A 20,311-nucleotide genomic window follows, 5' to 3' on the forward strand; every position below is an offset into this window, starting at 1 on the left:
CAGCTGGGACAGCTAGGAGGGAGTGGGGCTGGATCTGGACCTCAAGTTTCTGGCTCCAGAGTGCAGGTGTTAAACCGCTGCTGGAGGGGTGGGGGGCGACTGCACTCAAAGCTTGGAGGAACTTGAAACCGCTTGCTGGTGACCCAGTCGTGGGAGGGGCGGTGGAGGAGGGTGGGGAGGACTTCTGAGCGCAGGCCTCGGGTGGTGTCTCATGCACCTGACTCACTGCGTCCACGATCACGCCCTCCCAGCTCTCCGGGTCTGTTTATCGCGTGTGAAATGGGAGACACTCGCTCCGCTTCTCTCCCGGCTTGGGTGAGAAAACCCACGTGGGGCATTTGGCACAGTCAGCGCTCATTAAATGCCAGCTGGTGTTATTATGATGATTACCCCCATTATTATCCTTAATAACTAATTAATTAGAACTAATGCGTCCTCTCCGCGTCCGACTGGGTCTTTCCGGGCCGGGAAGTTAGCGGACCCGGAGGAGTGGAGAGCTCAGGCTCAGAATTCTCCCCCATCCCCCACGCCCCCAGCCCACCCTGCAAGCCCCCAGCCCACCCTGTCCTCCCGCGCCCACACATTAGGCTTCGTAAAGCTGCGGGCAGGCTAGGGCGGCGTGGGCCTGAAGTCAGGAGTCTGGGTGTGGGCGCCTCTTGCGTCGCCCCCAGCCGGTGAGGGTCCCACTAACGCCAAGGTGAGCCGACTGGCGCTAGGACCGTCCCAACCCGTCGGCGCAGGGCGTGGAGGCCGGACTGGCCCCGGAGGCCACGCCCTCCCCTCTGGTTATTGGCTCTCGGGCCCCGGCGCGCGGCCCCGATTGGTGGAGGCGGCCGCCAGCATTCCCCGCCCCGCCCCGCCCGGGCCTTAATCTTGGGTTCGGGGCCGGGCGGCCGCAGGCGCGCTAGGCGGGGCGGGCTTGGGCGGTGGTGGGGACAGAGCAGGGCACCGACGGCCCGCGCGCGGGGGTCTCGTCTGCCGCGCGCCAGACCGCCCGGCCCGGGTGCGGAGCGCGGCCATGGGCCCGGGGCCCCCGGCGGCCGGAGCGGGGACGCCGCCGCGGCCACTGTCGCTGGCCGCGCGTCTGAGCTACGCCGTGGGCCACTTCCTCAACGATCTGTGCGCGTCCATGTGGTTCACCTACCTGCTGCTCTACCTGCACTCGGTGCGCGCCTACAGCTCGCGCGGCGCCGGCCTGCTGCTGCTGCTCGGCCAGGTGGCCGACGGGCTGTGCACGCCCCTGGTGGGCTACGAGGCCGACCGCGCCGCCGGCCGCTGCGTCCGCTGCGGCCCCCGAAAGGCCTGGCACCTGGTCGGTAAGTTGCGACCGAGCCTCCTCTCTCCGACTGCCTGCGCCCTGGCTTGTGCCTCTCCCCTCCGACTGCCTGCCCCGCGGCCTTCCCCTTCTGCCTGCCTGCCCCAGGGCCTGAGCCTCCCCCAACGCACTGTTTGTCCCGGGGCCTGAACCTCCCTCCTCTGCCAGCCTGCCCGCTCCAGGGCCTGAGCCTCTGTTATCCCCTGCTGGCCCCGGGGCCTGAGCCTGTCCTATCGCACTGCGTGCCCCGGGGCCTGAGCCTCTCCTATCCCACTGCCCGCCCCGGAGCCTGAGCCTCTCCTATCCCACTGCGTCCCCCTCGGGCCGAGCCTCTCCTATCCCACTGCATCCCCCTCGGGGCCGAGACTCTCCTATCCCACTGCTGGCCCTGGGCCGAGCCAACCCCCTCTGCCTGCCCGCCCTACGGCCTGAACCTCCTCTGTCCAGCTGCTCGGTACCCTTCTTTTGCCCCATCCTTGACCTCCTACATCTCTCAGCTTAACTGCTCTGTACTCCTTCTGTCTGCCACCTGACCACTCATGTGACCCTCCAGTGGCACTTCCCTTTGTCTTTCTGTCTCACTCCCATGGGCACCCGAATCCTCTCTGGATTGGGTCTGACTGCCTGGTGCCACCCCCATCAGTTGGCCTGGTCCGGCTTGGCTTTTCCATTTGTCTGTCTGGGTGACCACCCAGGACAACTCTGTTCGAGTGAGGGTCAGGCTGCCTGGAGCCCCTGCTGTCAGTCTGTCCGTTTCTCCAGTGCGCTCCTGCCCACCCTCTGCCCCATCACAGGCAACCCACTGCTTGGGAGGGTTAGGGGTGCTGCGCTTGGGAACCAAGACTTGGGGCCAGGTAAGACGGAAGAGGCAGGGGCCTGTGCATGTCTGGCTGAGGAGGATGGGGTCTGTGGGGCTAACAGGGCCAAGCTGTGTTCTGGGGGAGTTGTCAGAACATCTCTGTTGGTGAGGGGAGGAGGCGGGCCCCCCACGAGCTGGAGTGTCCTGCCCAGTGCACACCCTCGATAAGGCCTGCCTCCCAGCATCCCTTCTCTGCTGCCATGGATCCTGGGCCCTGAGATTAGCCCCAGGCACTTTCTCTGCTCTTCTGTCCCTGGCAGGAGTGCCTGCTGCATCCTGGGCATTTCAGGAGGCAGGCACAGGAATCCTGCCCAGGCCTGTGAATTCTGGGTGGCAGCTTTCTGGAAGCCAGGGGGGGCTGACTGATGTCTCCTTGCCCTTGGGAGCAGTGCAACGATTCGCCCGGGGCCCTGGCGAGTGCCGTTTTTGCAGGGCGCAGCCCTCCCAGTGGCCCAAGTGGCCGGATGTCAGGTTTCTCAGGCCCTGAGGACACCCAGGCTGCTCTTGGGTCACTTTAGACTGTAGCAGCCAGGGAGGGAAGCAGGGAGAGACAGGAGACCAGACAGACTGCTGATCACCTCCTCCGAAACAGATGTGAAAGGTGCCCGTCTTTGGGCGGATGTTGGGATTGCTTGCAGAGCTGAGCCCGGTCTTCCATGGAGTTTCGTTCATAATAAGTAAACTCTTGGACAAATACACAAGATAGCTCCTAGGCCTGACAGGTGAGAGAGGTGGGGGGTCTTCTGTCTGCGGCGGGCAGGGGAGACACCCCTGAGGCGGTGGAGCCAGCTATGGGAAGGTAGCCTGGCAGCGGACGTTGCATGTGCCGCCAGGCCTGTGTGCCCCTCTCGTAGGTGGGAGGGTCCACCTGACGGCAGAGGAGCAATCCGAGTCCCCCAGCAGAGGCAGGGGTTAGGCACCTTTGTAAATAAAGAACTGAAGGCTTTGTGTTTATGTAAAACAGGCCTGGGGGATAGGTGTCCCTACTGGACCCCAAGGCCTCCGCCTGTACCCCTTCTCTGTCTCGGGGTGAGCATGTGGGGAGACCCAGGAGGATCAGTGGAGAGAGGAAGTTGAGGACAGCATGTCTTGGCCTGATAAGGTGGCTTGAGTGAAAGTCACCTTGGAAACAGTGCCCACTTCTTTTTTTTTTTTTTTTTTTTTTTTGGCCCCTGAGCCTCTGGGTGGTGGGTTCGCTTTCCCCCTTAGCAGGCTGTCTGGGCTCGCCTGCTCTAGCCCAGAGAGGACCCTTAGAGCCACACATGGATTTTCCCATGGGGTCCAGATTGGGGCACGTGGGTGGACTGGGTTTCCTAAGGGAGAAGCGGAGCTCTGAGGGAGAGGACATTAGCTTTGGGGATTTGAAGGATGACTAGGAGTGGGGGGGCATTCCGCCCCGTTGAAACAGCTGTGCGGTGTGACGTAGCACAGCTTTGAAGCTGCCCAGGCGGGAAGTGGCTGAGGGCTATAGGAGCTCCCACTTCCCTACATTAACGCTTGGTTCTCATGCTGACTTTGGGAGGCGGGTATTTTCATTGTCTGTTCTGCAAAGTGCACTCCAGGGAGCCAAAGTCACTTGCCTGAGGTCCCCCGGCCAGGCAGCCTCATCCAGACAGTGGTTAACTTGGCCTGGCCAGCTTCGGGGTGGATTCTGGCCAGGCCAGCACATTCTTCTGACCAGAGTCTACATAGTTTGTGCCTGGCCCTGAGGTGGCCCCTGGGCCCCCCCGGGCATGAGCTCAGGATGCCCCTCCCAGGCCCCAGTTCCAGAGAAATACCAAGGAAGGGTGCTTTTGCTTTCATTTCCCCATCCCAGGACTGTGGAGGTGGCCCCAGGGTCTGGGGCATGAGGTCCAGAGCTTGGAGGGAAGAGGGTAGGCCAGCTGCCAGGCCTAGCAGGGGAAGGGGGGAGAGGGTGCTGAGCTGGGCCTGGCCTGGCCGAGGGAAGGAGCATGGCTCAGGGCCCAGCGGCTCACGCACTGAACCTGTGTCCTCATCTGGAAAGTGGGGAGAATAGTAACACCCACCTCCTGGTGCTGTAAGTGGATGACATTAGTATAATTATTCACTCGTCCAAAGGAAGTGTGTGTGCCAGGTTCCGTGCCAGTGGCCAGGGCCCCAGAAGTGACCTCGAGAGACCTACTGCCCACCCTCCCAGGGCCGGTCTAGTGGGGGAGGCAGGCAGGAAACAGGCAGAGACAAAAGAGTCCCTGTGTGTGCTAAGACACGTGAGAAGAAAGCCATGTCCAGACAGTGTCAGTGCAGGGAGGGGACTGCTGGTCACTGTGGTGGTCAGGGAGAGCTTTTTTGAGGAGGTGGCATTTGAGTTGAGTCCTGAGGCGTGAAAGGATGTGAGGGGAACAGAGGGCACAGCTGGTGCAAAGGCCCTGGGGGAGGACTGAGCTTGGTGTGCTGGGGCCGGGAGGCAGCCTGTATGGCTGGAGTGGGGGTGGGGGGTGGGGAGTGGGGAGGGCAGGTCCTGCAGGGCCTGTTGGCTACCCCAGGGACTTGGGCTTCTTCTGAGGTAGCAGGTTTTTCCAGAAAGAGACCCCTCATGAGCTCTTAGGGACACTGGGGCTCGGGGAGGGGGGGCAGGGTCTCGCCTAGCCTTGCGGCATCACCTGACCTCCTGACTCCTGGGAGCGTGATGGGAGGCTTGGGAGGTGGTGGCGGCGGAGGCCCGGCCGGGAGGGGGGAAGGGGAGCTGCGGGCATAAATGGTGTGTCTGTGGCGGTCAGCACTCCAGGTGACCCCACAGGTGCTCTGTGCTTCCATTTCCCCACCTGTCACCAAAGGAGCACCCCTGGGGAGCCCCGTTCTTGTCCTTTCTTATCACTTGGCCGTAGGTCCTGGCCCCGCCCTTGTACTTGCAGCACGTGACCTTGGGAACACGACACCCCGTTGTGTGTCTCAGTTTCCCCGTCAGACACTGAGGGCACATAACCTGAACTGACAGGTGGAGGCCAGGCCCTGCTGTCCTCTTGGGCTGCAAGACCTCGGGGGGACTCCAGGTCTCTCTGCCTTGGCTTCCCCATTTGTCCCAGGAACCGTTCCCTGGGGAAGCCGTGGGCCGTGGACTCTCACCCCCCCACCCCCCGCCCGTGTGACTGTGGGAGGGTCCCCACCTGGTCAGGCCCTGGGGGCCCGGGGCTGGTGTGGAAAGGCCCTGTGGCGTGACCTGCCCACTCTGCTCATCCACAGGCACCGTCTGTGTCCTGCTGTCCTTCCCCTTCATCTTCAGCCCCTGCCTGGGCTGCGGAGCAGCCACGCCCGAGTGGGCCGCCCTCCTCTACTACGGGCCCTTCATCGTCATCTTCCAGTTCGGCTGGGCGGCCACGCAGATCGCCCACCTCAGCCTCATCCCGGAGCTCGCCACCAACGACCACGAGAAGGTGGAGCTCACGGCCCTCAGGTACGGCCCTGCACGTGCGCAGCGGGCCAGGCCGGGCAGCAGGGCTGGGCTCTGCTTGGCTGCGTGGCTCTGTGGCGCTCAGCCCGGCTCGTGCGCCTGTAAGGTAGTGTATGAGCCATTGCCGCGTCAACGGAAGGCCGCGAGCTGGCCGCTTCAGACGGCACGCAAGCTCGTGGTTTCTGTGCGTCAGGAGTCTGGCTCTGCTTAGCTGTATTCTTTTTTTTTTTTTTAAAGATTTATAAGAGAGAGTGGGGGGAGGGGCAGAGAGGGGCAGAGGGAGAGAGAATCTCAGACTCCCCCCTGAGCGCGGAGCCTGATGCGGGGCTAGATCTCGCGACCCTGAGATCATGACCCAAGTGGAAGACCAGGAGTCAGACGCTTGAGTGACTGAGCCAGCCAGGCGCCCCCCCACCTAGCTGTGTCTTCTGCTCCGTGGTCTGTCTGGAGGCCCCCATCAGGGCGCTGGTTAGGGCTGGGGTCTTAGCTGAGGGTTAGGCTCTTGTAAGGATTCCCTGATTGGGTCAGGCCCACCCAGGGTAATCTCCCTTAATTATAGCGGTAGAATCCCTTTGCCTTTGCCACAAAATGGTACCTCAGCATGGGAGTGACATCCCGTAATTACAGGTCCCCTCCCCCAGGGGAGGGTTTAGACGGGGTGGGACCAAGGCCTTCTTGGAATCCTGCTTGCCACGTGTGGATACAGCTGGCGCTTGGCCTGTCGACTTGCTTGAGGTGCTGACGGAGGTTCTCCTGGATAGGATGGTAGGAGCATTTGTGGAGTGTTGCCGTGTGCAGGCACATTTCTCGGCCCTTCACGCGGATTACCGTCTTTAATCCTGCCAAGCCCGAGATCGTCACGTGCCCTCTCGAGGGGGTTTGCGCAGAGCGCGTCCCGGCCGGACAGGGTGCAGTAGGAGGAGAGTAGAGCGTGTCGTGTTCCCGGCGGAGGGGCCGGAGCTCAGGGAAGGGCTGGCCTGCTAAGTGTGCGCTCCTCCTGGGGTTGTGCTAGCACCTTCGCTGGGGCCTTGCCTTCCCCACTGTGGCCCGTTTGGCCCCAGTGCTGCCCAGCCTGGCTCCTCCCAACCCTGCCTTTGAGTTCCGCATTACCGTGCAGCGCGGCAGGCGCCAATGACGGGGGTTGCCCAATGCCCAGGCCCCGGGGCCCTAGCTGGGGGGACGAGCCTCTGGGGCGTCTTCTGCCTGCAGGCACTTCCCTGCCAGCCTTGTGGCCTCTTCACTTTGATCTCTGGACTATTGTTCTCAGTTTCAGAAAGGGAAACTGAGTCCTGGTGTGAGATCCAGAGGCTCTGCCCCCACACTCCCAGCCCTTGGAGGGACACCGCTCTGGGACTACAAGCAGGAGCGGCCCCAGATGCTTCTAGACCACAGAGCCCTGGCTCCGGTCAAGGCACAGGATCTGGGAACCAAGAATCCCATATCCTGGCTTCTGAGCATCTCAGGTCTTCACAGAGTCTCTGTACCTGCGGCCTGGGCAGCTGGGATGTCAGGGTGGAGTCATGGGTCAGCCGTCAGTCATCAGATAACATGCAGCTAGGGCTCTCCTGGGGCCACCCAGCGTTTGCTGGCCGAACTCCCCACCAGCCAGAGATTCTCTGGATGCCCGAAGTGGCTTTGGCCGTGTGCTTTTCCCCGCCCCTGCCAGGTACGCCTTCACCGTGGTGGCCAATATCACCGTGTATGGTGCCGCCTGGCTCCTGCTGCACCTGCAGGGCTCGCCGAGCATGGAGGTGGCCCGGGATGTCACTGACCAGCTGGGGGTCCAAGACGTGCAGGTGTTCCAGGTGAGCGGGGCCCGGGTGGGACACCCCTGTGGCCCCGAACCAGGGCTCGGGCTGAGAGCGCTGCCGCTGACCCCTCTCCTGCCGGGTCTCCAGAACCTCTCGCTGTTGGTGATCGGAGTTGGAGCTGTCTTTTCGCTGCTATTCCATCTGGGTACTAGGGAAGGGTGCCGGGCTCCGGTGGAGGAGCCGGACGAACACAGCCCGCTGCTGGCCCCCGTGACTGCCCGGCCCCTGCTGCTCTGGAAACACTGGCTCCGGGAGCCGGCCTTCTATCAGGTGGGCTGCTGCCGTTGGGGGGCGGGGTGGAACGGGGCTGGACTCCCTGCCCCTCGCCCACCAGGTCCTTTCTCCATGGGGCTGTGGGCGGGGATGGCAGACACGGGAGCAGACAGCCCCTTTGCCGTCCTCCCTCCGTCCCCGCTGTCCGCCCCGCCGGCCAGCCAGGCGGTCACCACGAGCGGCTCAGGGGCGGGGCTGACCCGAGCCTTCGGGTTCCTGCCCACAGGTGGGCTTGCTGTACATGAGCACGAGGCTCATCGTGAACCTGTCCCAGACCTACATAGCCATGTATCTCACCTACTCCCTCAACCTGCCCAAGGTGAGCTGGGGGGCGGGGCAGGGCCCGGGCCCACGGGGCCCCTCCCGCCCCGTGCCCACGCTCGCTGTGCCCCCACAGAAGTTCATCGCCACCATCCCGCTGGTGATGTACCTCAGTGGTTTCTGCTCCTCCTTCCTCATGAAGCCCGTCAACAAGTGCATCGGGAGGAACGTAAGCGGGCAGCGCGGGCGGGGGGTGGGGGACCCCACAGCCGAGGGCGCCCGGGACTGCGGACCGCGGCGTCTCGCCCGTGCTGCCCTGTGCCTGGCTTCTGGCGCTCTGGGACTCCGTGCTGCCCAGGGCAGTGGTGGCGGTGGCACGGACCGCCGGATCTCTGGCCAGTGCAACTAAGGAACGCAACGTGTCACCGTGTTTGATTTTAATGGATCTGCGTCGGGCCGCGGGCAGACCCGTGTCCAGCGGCAGCTGCGTGAAGGCTGCGTGTGCTTAGCGCCCCCGGCCGCAGGACCCTCCGAGGTCCGAGCTAGGGGCGCCGCAGGGATGGTCCCCCTGGCTCCCCTCCTGATGATGGCGCGGGCTCCTCCGCAGCTGACCTACTTTGTGGGGCTTCTGGTGATCCTGGCCTTCGCCGCCTGGGTGGCGCTGGCGGACAGGCTGGGCGTGGCCGTGTACGTGGCGGCTGTGCTGCTGGGCATGGGCTGCGCCACCATCCTCGTCACCTCGCTGGCCATGACGGCCGACCTCATCGGCCCCCACACGGTAAGGCGGTGGGCGGCGCGGGGGCTGGGGAGCGGGCAGGGCTGCAGGTGCTGACCTCCCTGCTCGCGTACCCCAGCACAGCGGAGCCTTCGTGTACGGCGCCATGAGCTTCTCGGATAAAGTGGCCAACGGGCTGGCAGTCATGGCCATCCAGAGCCTGTATCCCTGCTCGTGAGTGCCGTTCTTTCTTTCCTTCCTTCCTTCATTCAGAATGTGCTGTGCGTGTGGAGTGCCAGGCACTGCCCCGGGCCTGGGGGTTCGGCACGGACAAAGGACAGCACACGGGTGGGGCTCGCACACTGGGGAGACCCGCCTGTTCCTGACCTGTGGCACCTGCCTGGCTGTTGTGAGCCGGGGAAATGGGCGTGGGTGGGGCCGGGGCAAAGCCAGAATCTGTGTTCAGACCCTCGGCACCTAGGGTTCCAGACCCAGATGGTTCTAGACCACTGAGTGGAGACTTGTAGAAGCCTAGAGCTGGGAACAAAAGCCCATCTGTTCCTCTGTCCTCATGGACCTGGGGGCAATACCAGCCCCTTTAATAAACGCATAACTGTATGATTCAAACCAGTGGGAAGGGGGTGTAGAAAATGCTACTTATGGAGACTTGTCTGGGGCAAGAGGTCAGGGAGGGCTTCCTTGAGGAGTTGACATTGGACCTGAGACTGGTCAAGCAGTTCCAGGCAAATGGGGGAGGAAGCACCAGTGCAAAGGTCCTGTGGCAGGACTGGGCTTGGCGTGTTGGAGAACAGTGGGGGGGGGACGCGTGTGGCTGCAGCGGAGTGAGTGAAGGGCAGGGAGGGGGTGGGGCAGGTGTGCAGGGCCTTGGGAGCTGAGGGGATGGTGGTGGTCCGGGCAGGTGAGGGTGGGGCTGGACCAGCTGAGGCAGAGAATGGGAGAGGACAGGGCAGAGGTGGGACAGGGGCATGAGTGGTTGAGCGTGACCCCTGGTTCTGGCTACCCAGCAGCTGAGCAGGAGGTCTGGGCTGGAGGGTCCCGACAGATGGCAACTCACCTGCTTCTGCCCTCCCCCCAGCTTGGAGATTTGCTGCAGGGCCTGCATGGGCTTCTACCGCTGGGTGATGGTGGCCGCCACCGGTGGTGTGGGCGTGGCCGCCACCCTCTGTCTGTGCAGTCTCCTCATCTGGCCGGTCCGCCTGCGGAGCTGTGAGTCCTGAGTCCTAGCCTTGCCCCACCCCCGCGGGCCAGGGGCTGGAGGGCTGGGCCCGGGGCAGGCCCCACCCTCCCTGACTCCACCCCCACCCCTTTCTCCTGCAGGGGACCCTGGAGCCCAGCCCTGACGCCACACACACCATGGTCCCCATCCTGTGCACATGAACTCTGTACATTCCAGGCCCAGCTGAGGCCAGGAGCAGCCCTCCCTCCATGCCACCCCCATGTCCCATCCCTACCCCTCCATCCTTGCCTGGCTGTGGGGGCAGGATGGTCAGGATCCTAGACACGGAGCTCAGCCCTCTGGGATCCAAGGGTGCACCCGGCTCACCCCTCACCCCGGGCTCAGCTGCAGTTTCCTACGGGCCGCCAAGTCTCTCGACCACGGCGCGGTCACAGCCTGACATGAGCCTCAGGCGGGGGTGGGGAGGAGCACGTCCTATGCCCTGTGCCCAGGCCACTGCTGGCCACAAATAAAGAGCCACCCGTGGGTGAGGACTGTGGCCTCAGCTGTGTGCCCGGAGCCCAGAGTGGGGCGAGGACAGCTGGTACGCCCTGAGTCTGCCTCTGGCCCAGTTTTGGTCACCTGGGTCTTGGTTGGTGGCTCCCTTTATCTGGCCGCTGGACCACCCAAGGCCCCCCTGGGTCCCCAGAGGTGACGGATGCACGGGGGTGGGGTCCCCGCAGAGGGTGGCGTTGGGCAGCATGAACTTTATCAGTGGATGGGCGTGTAGATGGATGGGGGCCGCTGGTTGGTGGAGGGGCAGTAAGGTTCCAGGTCCCACTGCCGGTAGCTCTGGGTGGTGTAGCGCGGGCGCTGGGGCGCCGACAGGAATGGCACGTAGTCAGACCCCTGCCACGGTGTCTCCACCCGGTACCGGTGCCTGTTGACCACTGTGGGGCCGGGACCCCGGTCACCTGCTGTCCCCGGGCAGTTTGAACCCCAGCCGAGGTGGCCTTGCTCCCCCCGACTGCCCCCCCTCCTCACCGTATTCCTTGCCCCGGATGGGTCTGTCTTTCCACAGCGTGCTCCCCCACCGCGTGCTGGGGGCCCTGTACTGGGCAGGGAGGACCGGGTCATACCAGGCGGTCTCCCGGAGGTGCTGGGTGTAGGCTGTGGGGGGGTGGTGTAGGAGGTCATCTCTGGCCCTTGCCCTCCCCTTGGGGCTAGCCTGGGAGGGGGGTGGCTGGGCTGAGCACTCACCCGAGGGTATGTTTCGCTCCTGGTGGCTGTGACATCCGTGCCAGCGGGTGTAGGCCTCGCGGTACGGGCTGTCCAGGGCCCGCGGGAGCGTGTACCAGGCTTCGCGGGACTCGGAGTTGGTCAGGCCGGTGTACCACAGCTGGCCGGCTGCATCGCGTCCCATGGGTGCGTACTTCCAGTGCACCGCCTGCCTGATGGCTGGTGTCCAGCGGGGCCCCTCCAGGGACAGGTAGTCATCGCTGAGGGCGTAACGGCAGGAGACAGAGGCTGAGCCTGTGGCCCTCCCCTGCCCTAGAACGGGCCTTCCCACCCTCTGCCCTGCACTGCCGGCATGCACACTCCCGGCCCAGGCTGGCAGAGGAGTTGGCGGGGGGGGGGTGCTGAGCCCTGTAGCCCCTTCCCTCCAACTTCCCAGGGCCTTCATTAAACCTTTTACTATTTCAGCACTTCTGGCCCATCCCCCCAGGGACACGGTGGCCGGGGGAGCGCCTATGCCAGGAGGCCTCTACTGTCAGAGCCCGTCCTAGGCTGGGCATTAGGATGGCTTCCCTAAGGAGGCAGCCGCGGCCCAGTGCCGGTGGATGTACAAAGGCCCTGGGGCAGCAGGGCACAGTGTAAGGAGCGGGGGCTGCGGAGCAGAGATGGGAGTATGCTAACAACGATCAGGGTCGAGGGGTGCCCGGTGACGCAGACGGGGGAGCGTGCAACTCTCGATCTCGGGGTCCTGTGTTTGAGCCCCATGCTGGGTGTAGAGAGGACTCAAAAATCTTAAAAAAAAAAAAATCGAATCTCTATGTGGTACCATTAAAAATAAAAATGGAAACACCCCTGCAAAGGGGAAAGGAAGACTGAAAAGTGAAGGAAACCGCCAGAGCTGCTGAAGGTGCGGCAAACTCACTTAGGCAGAAGCCTCAAGTGGCCGGAAGGCCTGCTAGGAGCAGGGCAGCCCGAGAGGACAGGACAGCAGGCGCAAGACCGTCCCGGGGAGCGGCTGACAGCAAGCTCTTTCACCTGCTGGGCCGGGCCCAGAGTTCTCACTCCCCTGGATCTGATCAGATCACGGAAAACTGGAAACCCACACGTCTCATCGAGGTGGGGTGAGCCTGGAAGGTTCTGGAACATCAGTCTCGGGAACCTGACACACACTGGGCTTGCCACGCACTCAAAGGGGAACTTCACGATCATCTTGTGAAGCGAACTGTAACGTGCACAGGATTTGTAAAACCCGAGGACGATGGTCTAACCTAACAGTGACAAGCAGGTCTCTATCAAATAAATGTCAGTTTAACAAATGCAGAGCAGTGTTTTTTTCCAGCAATTAGAGCTGGAAAAAAAAAAAAATACAAAACCGAAATGAACGCCTGCTTGGTCCACAATCCAGAGATTTCCTGCCCTTTGAAACAGCCTGAGGTAAAGGCCCGTGTGTGCCGCGGCCCCTGCACCTGGGTTTCCAGCACATTCTGCTGTCCGCTCCAGGGCGGGTGCCATGCGTCCCCCTTCTGCCCGAGAGCTCACCTCTGTCATCTTACAGCTGCACCGTCCCCCACTATGGTGCATTTCCCCAGTGCACTGGGGTCAAAGTGCCCCCCGAGTCCATGCCCACCTGGTACCTCAGAACAACCCCCTTGGGAAGGGGTCTCCACAGACACCGTTGCTACACTGTGGGCCTCTGGGGCTGGGCTGGCCCTCACGCAGTGTCTGGTGTCCTTGGAAGGGGGAGCCCAGACAGAAGGCTCTGTGACGCGGGGGCAGAGATCCGGGTGACATGTGCTCAGGGGGCGCTGAGGACCTCCAGAAAGGCCCAGGAGAGCTGCTCCCTCAGGCCCCAGAAGGAATCAGCCCTGCCGACCCCTTGATCTCTGACTTCCGGCTTCCAGAACTGGGAGAGAAGAAATCTCTGTGGTTTAAGGTCACAGAACCTTGGCCTGGAGTTGTGGGAGAGCAGCTGCGGGAGACCCGTGGAGAGAGCTAGTCAGTTCTGCCGGCCGTGCCCGAGCCCACAGGGGTCCCCTGACCTGCGGTGCCCGCGCCCTGCTCTGGCTGCAGGCGGGGAGGTACCAGGTGCAGGTGGGGCCGGGAGATGCGGGGAGCAGCCGGGTTAGGATGGGGTGAGGGTAACAGCACCAACATGCCCTCACTGAAGAGTAAACGGCACTCAGGCCAAACCAAACGCCATCAGGCCCGAAACGCAGAGGTCATGCATGGGGCTGTGGTGGGCGCTCACCGGTACAGATGTGCTGGGAAATCTGCTTCGAGGGTCCCCAGGGGGATGTAGGGCCGGGCAGCCTCCCGCCGCAGGGTCTGCATGTCTGCCTCTAGGTCCTCAGGGGCTCCTGCCTGGAAGGCCTGTGGGGCCATTGTTGACAGCGACAAAGGCCGCCCTCGGTGTCCTGGCAACGGTACGGGGCAGCGCTGGCCCCCATCCAGACAGCTCCCTCCCACCCCCGGCAGAGGACGGCAGGACGGTGGAGCCAGGCGGGAGGGGGCACGAGTGAGGTGGTGGTCTCGAGCCCCTGGCCCCCCACGCCCGACCTGGGGCTCCCACCTCTTCTTCGCCGGGCCCCCTCAGAGCACCCCCACGGGCTCTCTGGGCCGTGTCCTCCGGCGCACCCTTCCAGGAGCTCCAGCTGGGATCCCCCCCCACGTTCCCAGCCCTCCCTCCTCGCCCCCAAGCCCATTCCTCCTCTGCTGCTGGGGTACACTCAGAGCGAGACGCGCGGGCACACGCACAGCAGCTCGGTTCACGGTCCTCAACCGCACGGAGGACGCACAGGCCACGGTCCCCCACACGTGGGCACGACCCTCGGCCACAAACAGGAGCGGGGCCCCCACACATGCTGCCCTGGGGACAGACCTGAGCCCACGACGCTCAGGGAGGGAACCAGACACAGAAGGCCACATGGGATGTGAGTCCATTTATATGACATGTCCAGAACAGGCTCCTCCATGGGCGGGAAGGGGACTTGCGGGGGAGGGGGAGTGACAGCTGATGGGGACGGGGTTGCTTTTGGGGTGATGGAATGTTCTGGAGCCAGACACGGTGCCAGCACAACCTCATGAATGTATTAATCACTGAATTACAAGCTTTAAGATGGTAAATTGTATGTTATGCACATCTTACCACAGTAACAACATAGCAAGAACTCCAAGATCTGCCTGCCCCCCACTTCCACCTACTCCTGGCTGTGGGGCAGGGCCACCTGCTAGCCTCCGTGCCGGCCCTGCTGGTGGGTCTCATGGGAAGTCTCCCTGCCCTCTCGGCACATACCCAGGGTTCCCGCCTTCTTGGGGTACAAGCCCGTTGTCCCCATGGCCCCCAAGGCGCTGCAGCCCCAGTCCCATCCCCTCCCCCACGCTGCCCAGAGCCTCTGCAGGGACTGTGCCCTCTGCCTGCAGCATCCCCTCCGCCCAGGTTCTCCCTGCTCTCCAGGCCCCTGATCACACGGCTCTTCTCGGGCTCTGGGTTCAAAGGTGCCCTTCCCCAGGGCCTCCTGCCACCCGCCCCCTGTCCCAGCCACACATGCTTCTCACGGTCTGCCACAACTGGGGCCCGGAAGGGCAGGCGTTGTGGCCTGGTGTCTCCGGTCCCCACTGCCCTGGACAGGGCTCCTTCACCTACAGGGAAGGGCCTGGGTGCTGGCCAGCTGTGGGCAGCTGCTCACTGTAGGGGGGCTCACCCCTCTTCTCCAGACCCCCTTGGGGACCCCTGACCTGCCAGGTCCTGTTGGAATCACCACTCCTCTGGCCTAAGCTGGCTTTCCCCTCCAGCCCCAAGACCTCTACTCCCCTCGACCACTTCCAAATCCCCCTCTTCTCCGGTCCTCATGGCATCCTCACCCCCCTCCCCTGCCACCCCCTCCGTCCTCCCCTTTGGCCTCCCTGCCCCCCACCAGCCTCCCCTCCAATGGCCTGTGCCTCAACCCCCAACTACTGTGAAATCTCTTTCCCTTTACCGCAAGAGCTATGTTCAAGGATCGACAGAATGACAACAAAGCAACAAATCTTGCCTGCCCCCCCATCCCATCTCCCCTGTGTGAGATGCTGGGCCAGCAAGGTCACCCACTGGCCTCAGTTTCCCCGCCTGTCAGGTAGAGGTGGGAGCGGCGCCTGCCCTGCCTGAGAGCTGCTGTGCGGCCCCCTCACCCCTAACCCCCTGTCCTCATCGGCTCCTCCACCCCCAGCCCTCCCTCTACCCCACCGTGACCGGCCTTCTGCGTGCAGAGACCACCACTCCCACCCCACTCTCCCCCTTCCAGATGGCAACCAGGGGTGTGCCTCTTCCCCGCAGCAGGGCCATACCCCCGTCCTCGGCCCCAGGGGCCCTGAATTTGGGGTCACCGGCACCTCTTATACACTGCGAGTCTTCTCCATAACCAGCTCACCCAGGACAAGCTGCCTGCCCCCGTCTGCGACATCAGGACACCCCAGCTGGGGACCAGACAGATGGACAGCCAGCCCTAGCAGTGCATGAACCCACCACTGGTTTAATGACAACGATGCTACATTTCACAAGAAACAAGGCTCGCTCTGCACCAGGAGCCCCTCCATCCCCTGCCTCTGCAACTAGCCGCACACAGACTGGTGCCCCACAGTCCCCACTCCCAGGGGCAGGTCCGACAGTCACACGGGCACAGCCAGCTCCTGGGCTCTGGCAACTGCACAAGGCGAACGCGTGGCCAAGTCAGGATTGTTTTCTTAAAAAAAAACAAACAAAAATGAGAAGTGGGAACTTGACCAATCAGAATACACACATCTATGTACACTGTCCCTCGTCTGCCCCTGCGGCAGGCAGATCCGGGGCCGGGGAGGTGGGCTCCCACTGTTCCCCTGGTTCAGGTTCGGGAGCTGTGAGCGCTGTCCCCCACAATGCATAGCGGGTGAGCCACTGCTCCCCTCCCTCAACCAGCCTTACACTTTTCTGGGACCCGTCTACAAGAACACAGAAAACCCACAAGTACATATATACACCTGCACACACAGGCCCCCGGAGGGGAGCACGAGGCCACAGGGACCTGGAGGGAACCTGTGCAGGACGCCCCTGGCTCTGCCAGACCCCCACCTAGCCCAGGCCCGCCTCGCCTGTCCACTCCGTCAGCACCCCGTGATCCCAGGAGGGGAGGACTGCTGCTTACACCCCTGACCACACCCAGGCCCTCGCTTCCTCCCTCGATGTCTCCTGGTCTGGAGATGAGGCAGGAGGGGATGGGCCCATGTGCAGCTGGCAGGGCAGAGGACTGTGACGTGGGTTAGAAGCTCAGTTAGTTTCTGGAAGGACCTATGGGTGTCTCCTCCCCTGGCTGCCCCACGGCCAATGGCACAGATGGACAGGACTCAATGTGGTGGCCTGGGGTAGGGGAAGGGGCTTGGGAGGAGGGGCCAGATGCCCACAGGACCCGGCCCTTAGGGTTGATTCTGCCCTTGGGTTACCCTGACCGGCTGCCCAGCAAGCCGCAAGAACCCGAGTCCTGCTTGGGGATAAAACGGGGCCGTGACCCCCGTTAGTAAAGGACAGTGCAGGGTCAGGGTAAGCACAACACAGCGAGTGGACCTGACTTGTTTTCCTCAGACAAAAGTCCATCTCAAGATGACCTCCTTCGGCCCGGAGACTGCCCAGGGCCCGCTTCTGGCGTGGCGCCGTGCCCCTGGGAAAGTCAGTGGCATGGCTGCTGGGGCCAGGACAGCAGGACTGGCCGCAGAGAAACCTATCAGGTGGCTCTGTCCCTTTGATCCGTGGGCTGACCTCAGCTGTCCGCCCAGCCCCAGCTGACCACCTGGCGTCCAGCTGTCTGTCCTGTAGGCATGAGTGGCAATGGTGGTGGCGGTGGTGGCGGCGAGCACGTGCTTCTGGGAAGGGCATGCGGCCCCGACGGTGCAGCGGCGGACGCGGACGGAAGCAGGCTGGGTCCCAGGAGGCGTCCATCGTGCTCACACAGAGCAGCCAAACAGATGGTCCCTGCTGGGGCCCCCTCTCCTGCTGGGGCCCGGCCACGTCCCCGCCCCAAACACCGGCTGCCAGGGTTCGCAATCAGGCTTTAATGAGAATCTTCAGGGGCTCTCCAGGCCCGACTCCCCGCCCGCCCCGGCTGCCTCCTCCGGGGACTGTGTGCTGGGGTGGGGAGGGTCCATGCACGCCGATGAGAGGTGGGACTCTTCCAACCTGGACAATGAGGCCCGAGGCTTTACCGGATCCTGGTGAAGAGGTTGAGGACTGACACGGACTCCTGCAGGGCACACAGGAGGGACCGGTGAGCCCACAGCCCCCTGGGCGACCGCCCAGTAATCATGGGCCGCTCGGCCAGGCCGTCGGGGCCGGGCAGCACCGGTGCGGGAAGGAACTTCTGCCCGGAGGGCATGTGAGGCTTTGGGCCAGGGGAGCCTGCAGGCACCTTCCCCAGCACCCCGAGGTGAGTAGGGGAGCCAGGCCCCAAGCGCCTTGTGCCACGTGCCTGGGGCTGCACAGCGATGCAGGAGCAGAGAGAGGGGGGATGTGGGAGTCCCAGAGGAGACTCCTGGGGAGACTACAGCCGACGGGGTAAATGGGGCTGGTTGGGCGTTTGTGGACGGGGGAGCCCTCAGGATAGGCTGAGGGGACGCGCGTGGGGGAACATCTGGCACTGATACCGACCCACTTTACCTTTGTCGAACGGGTTTTGCTAAAGACGTTCCAGAACCTCAGCGTTTCATCCCCAGCACCGGTGACTATGGCCTCTCCGTCAGGGGACATGGCCTGAGGAGGAGACAGACTCCCTTCGGCCTTATGCCCTGCACCAGCCCTACTGGGACAGAGCTGCTAGAATGCAGCCCGGGGAGGGGGGCAGGAGCGGGCAGGCCCCACCGAGGCCGCACGACAGAGCCGCAACTTAGAGCCCCCTGGTGAAAACACAAGGCCGCCCCCCACCTGCCGCAGGGAGAGACAGTCTGTTCTGCACAATCGGACAAATGATATGTAGGTTTAAGCACAAAACATTGTCTTCTGAAAAGAAAAAAAAAAAGAGCACATCTGGAGAGGAAGTCTTTTTTCCAAGCCAGAGCAAATGACGATCTGGCAGAGATCAGTGGAGTGCTCGGACCCGGGTTATCTGCAGCGGTTTCCTCTTGTGCGAGCGCAAACACACACGGATGAGCAGAGGAAGGGCAGGGGTGCGGGAAAGCAGATTCCAGGTAGTGGGACGACCTGACCGTGCAGACAGGAGCCTGCCCTGCTGTTCTGGCCTGGAGGAGGCAGGGGCTGCACACCGCCTCTCAGGGGCACAGGGAAGTGGTGTTCTTCCAGACTGCAGGCGGGACAGACTCACCAGGTACAGGACCCTGTAGGAGTGCCCGGTCAGCTTTGCCACCTGGGTCAGGGACGGGTACTTCCAGACCAGGATCTGGTTCTGTGAGTAGCCGTGCGTGCTCACCTGGGGGGTGGAGAGGGCGCTGTCCGAACTCAGGCCCCTCTTCTGCAGCCCTGGGGCCTAGACACAAGCGATCCGATGCACCCACCCAGGAACCCTCTTAGGCTCAGCAGGCAAGGCGCAGAGGCCACAGGTGACCGCCCTCGATCCCTGTGCTCTGGCAGATGGACGAACTGAGCCAGAGCCGTCCAGTGCCTGAGAGCTCTGGGAACCTCTCTGGTGGGCACCGGGCGTGGGTGCCTGGCTTCCCCTCAGAACCCCAGGGGAAGCCTCGACTCGGCCAGGGCTCCTCCTCCTCCCACCTCCCACCTGCATGCCCAGGCTCCTCTGCCGCCAGCTCCTCACGGAGGGACTCCGAAGGCTTTCTAGCAATGAGGTGGGAGGCCTGCACACCGGCCCCACAGGCCCTACCCAGCCCCACACTCACCAGCTCGTTGGCGTGCTTGGACCAGGCAAGGTTGCACACCTGGGAGCCCGTGTCAATGCACTGCAGCGGCTGCCCGGTGAGCGTGTTCCAGAAGCGGATGCAGCGGTCAGCTGTGCCGCCGCCAGAGGCCAGCAGCCCGTGCTGGTGCGGGGACCAGGCGATGGCCTTCACGGCCGCCAGATGCTCTGTGTACTGCTGCACGGGGCTCAGGCTTGAGTGGTTCCAGACCAGCAGCTGTGGGGGCAGTGGCCGTGAGGCCCCCCAAACTCCTCGCAGTCCCCCCACCTCCCCGGGCAGCACCCGCATCGCCCTTGCCCTGTGACGGAAGGGATGGCCAGAGGCTGGGATGGCGGGGGCCCCGGGGCGCCTACCTTGTTGTCGTTGCCCCCCGAGGCGAGGAGCTGGTGGTCTGTGGACCACTTGAGCCCACACACCTCCTGCCGGTGGCCCTGCAGCCTCCGCTCCGACTGCAGGGGTGGGGTCCGGATGTCCCTCTGCAGGATCATGCGGTCCCGGCTTCCAGACGAGAGCTGGTCAGCGTTCCAGGCCAGCGCCCCTGGAGGCCGGGCAGAGGGCAAGGGAGGCTGAGGCCTGGCCCCCCCAGGGATCACACCTGCCCGCCAGGGGACTGGGTGGCTCCTCACCGACACGTGCCGTGTGGCCTTCCAGCATGGACAGCTTCTTCCCTGCGGCCGCATCCCAGATCTGCACGAAGCCTTTGTGCGTGCCCACGGCCACCAGGTTCCCCTAGGACCGATCACACAGGGGATGGAGCGGGCATGAGGCCCAGGCACGGGGACCACTCCCTGACTGGCCTCCCTGGCTCTCCCTCTCCCTCCTTGCTGCAGGGCCTCGGAGCCACTTCTCTGCGAGTTCCTTTGGGCCAAGAGAATACCCCTGCTTGGAACCCTCAGGGGAACAGCCAAATACTCTAGCCGACACACTAAACATCTGTGTGCGTCCACGTGGGGCAGCCGTGGAGGCGGGGGTGGGTGGGTGGAGGGTGGTCTTTAGGGAACCAAGTCTGGCCGAGGGTCTCTGGGGAGGAGCCCCATCTCTGTAACCATCTTTACCAGGCTGGGGACAGGCAGCGGTGTCGAGGCCACTCCTGGAGCTTACACAAGTGACCTCCAGGCTGGGGTCCGGCCCCTGTGGGTCTCTGAAGCCCCCTCAGCACTGTGCAGGACCTCCGCCCATGAGACTGGGTCACATCTCCCCTGTGCCAGCCCTGCCAGCTGGTGGACGGGGCCCGTGTACTGACCCGTTCAGACCAACCCACAGACGTCACCGAGTCCCCTTCCACAGAGAGGTCACAGAGCCGGGTCACCTGGGAGAGGGGAAGCAGTCAGCATGTGCCAGGTGCTGCCCGCTGGGCCTCTGAGGCTCTCCCCATCTGTTCATCCCCAG

General features: G+C 63.6%; 3 protein-coding genes across 13 annotated transcripts in view; 1 reads left to right on the plus strand and 2 right to left on the minus strand.

The window, feature by feature from the left end:
• Positions 1–989: 989 nt before the first annotated feature.
• MFSD12 (major facilitator superfamily domain containing 12) lies at positions 990–10,366 on the plus strand. Its single transcript, XM_040629604.1, has 10 exons — positions 990–1,316; positions 5,376–5,586; positions 7,250–7,388; positions 7,482–7,664; positions 7,894–7,986; positions 8,065–8,157; positions 8,536–8,706; positions 8,783–8,877; positions 9,740–9,870; positions 9,982–10,366. Exons 1-10 carry the CDS (start codon positions 1,019–1,021, stop codon positions 10,002–10,004), a joined length of 1,437 nt encoding a protein of 478 aa, XP_040485538.1. The 5' UTR covers positions 990–1,018; the 3' UTR covers positions 10,005–10,366.
• A 147-nt stretch (positions 10,367–10,513) lies between these two features.
• CUNH19orf71 (chromosome unknown C19orf71 homolog) lies at positions 10,514–14,912 on the minus strand. Of its 3 annotated transcripts, XM_008711250.2 has the most exons (4): positions 13,305–14,912; positions 11,081–11,319; positions 10,865–10,990; positions 10,514–10,770 (listed from the first exon to the last, which is right to left on the minus strand). In XM_008711250.2, exons 1-4 carry the CDS (start codon positions 13,436–13,438, stop codon positions 10,592–10,594), a joined length of 678 nt encoding a protein of 225 aa, XP_008709472.1. In that variant the 5' UTR covers positions 13,439–14,912; the 3' UTR covers positions 10,514–10,591. The 3 variants fall into 3 exon arrangements, with proteins under 3 accessions (XP_008709472.1, XP_008709469.2, XP_008709468.2); XM_008711247.2 differs by lacking the exon at positions 13,305–14,912 and having other exon boundaries at positions 11,081–12,396; XM_008711246.2 differs by lacking the exon at positions 13,305–14,912 and having other exon boundaries at positions 10,865–12,396.
• Positions 14,913–15,544: 632 nt separating this feature from the next.
• Positions 15,545–20,311, minus strand: part of FZR1 (fizzy and cell division cycle 20 related 1) — a 20,704-nt gene continuing 15,937 nt past the window's right edge. For 4 of the 9 annotated variants that reach the window (XM_040629614.1, XM_040629606.1, XM_040629605.1 and 1 more), the window contains 7 exons: positions 20,166–20,231; positions 19,549–19,651; positions 19,276–19,460; positions 18,905–19,138; positions 18,376–18,537; positions 17,706–17,807; positions 15,545–17,301 (listed from right to left, as the gene is read on the minus strand). In XM_040629614.1, coding sequence (XP_040485548.1) covers positions 17,260–17,301; positions 17,706–17,807; positions 18,376–18,537; positions 18,905–19,138; positions 19,276–19,460; positions 19,549–19,651; positions 20,166–20,231 — 894 coding nt within the window. In that variant the 3' untranslated portion in view covers positions 15,545–17,259. The remainder of the gene's footprint in view (positions 17,302–17,705; positions 17,808–18,375; positions 18,538–18,904; positions 19,139–19,275; positions 19,461–19,548; positions 19,652–20,165; positions 20,232–20,311) is intronic. The other 5 variants (XM_040629612.1, XM_040629609.1, XM_040629613.1 and 2 more) reach the window with 3 other exon arrangements.

The sequence above is a fragment of the Ursus maritimus genome, unplaced genomic scaffold, assembly GCF_017311325.1.
Source record: "Ursus maritimus isolate PB19 unplaced genomic scaffold, ASM1731132v1 scaffold_14, whole genome shotgun sequence".
Lineage (NCBI taxonomy): Eukaryota > Metazoa > Chordata > Mammalia > Carnivora > Ursidae > Ursus > Ursus maritimus.

Coding starts and splice junctions, on each gene's coding strand:
- MFSD12 (XM_040629604.1), top strand. CDS start 1,019: ATGGGCCCGGGGCCCCCGGCGGCCGGAGCGGGGACGCCGCCGCGGCCA. Junction 5,587..7,249: donor GTGGAGCTCACGGCCCTCAG/GTACGGCCCTGC, acceptor CGCCCCTGCCAG/GTACGCCTTCACCGTGGTGG. Junction 8,707..8,782: donor ACCTCATCGGCCCCCACACG/GTAAGGCGGTGG, acceptor CGCGTACCCCAG/CACAGCGGAGCCTTCGTGTA.
- CUNH19orf71 (XM_008711246.2), bottom strand. CDS start 11,504: ATGAAGGCCCTGGGAAGTTGGAGGGAAGGGGCTACAGGGCTCAGCACC. Junction 10,771..10,864: donor CATCCGGGGCAAGGAATACG/GTGAGGAGGGGG, acceptor CCGGCCCCACAG/TGGTCAACAGGCACCGGTAC.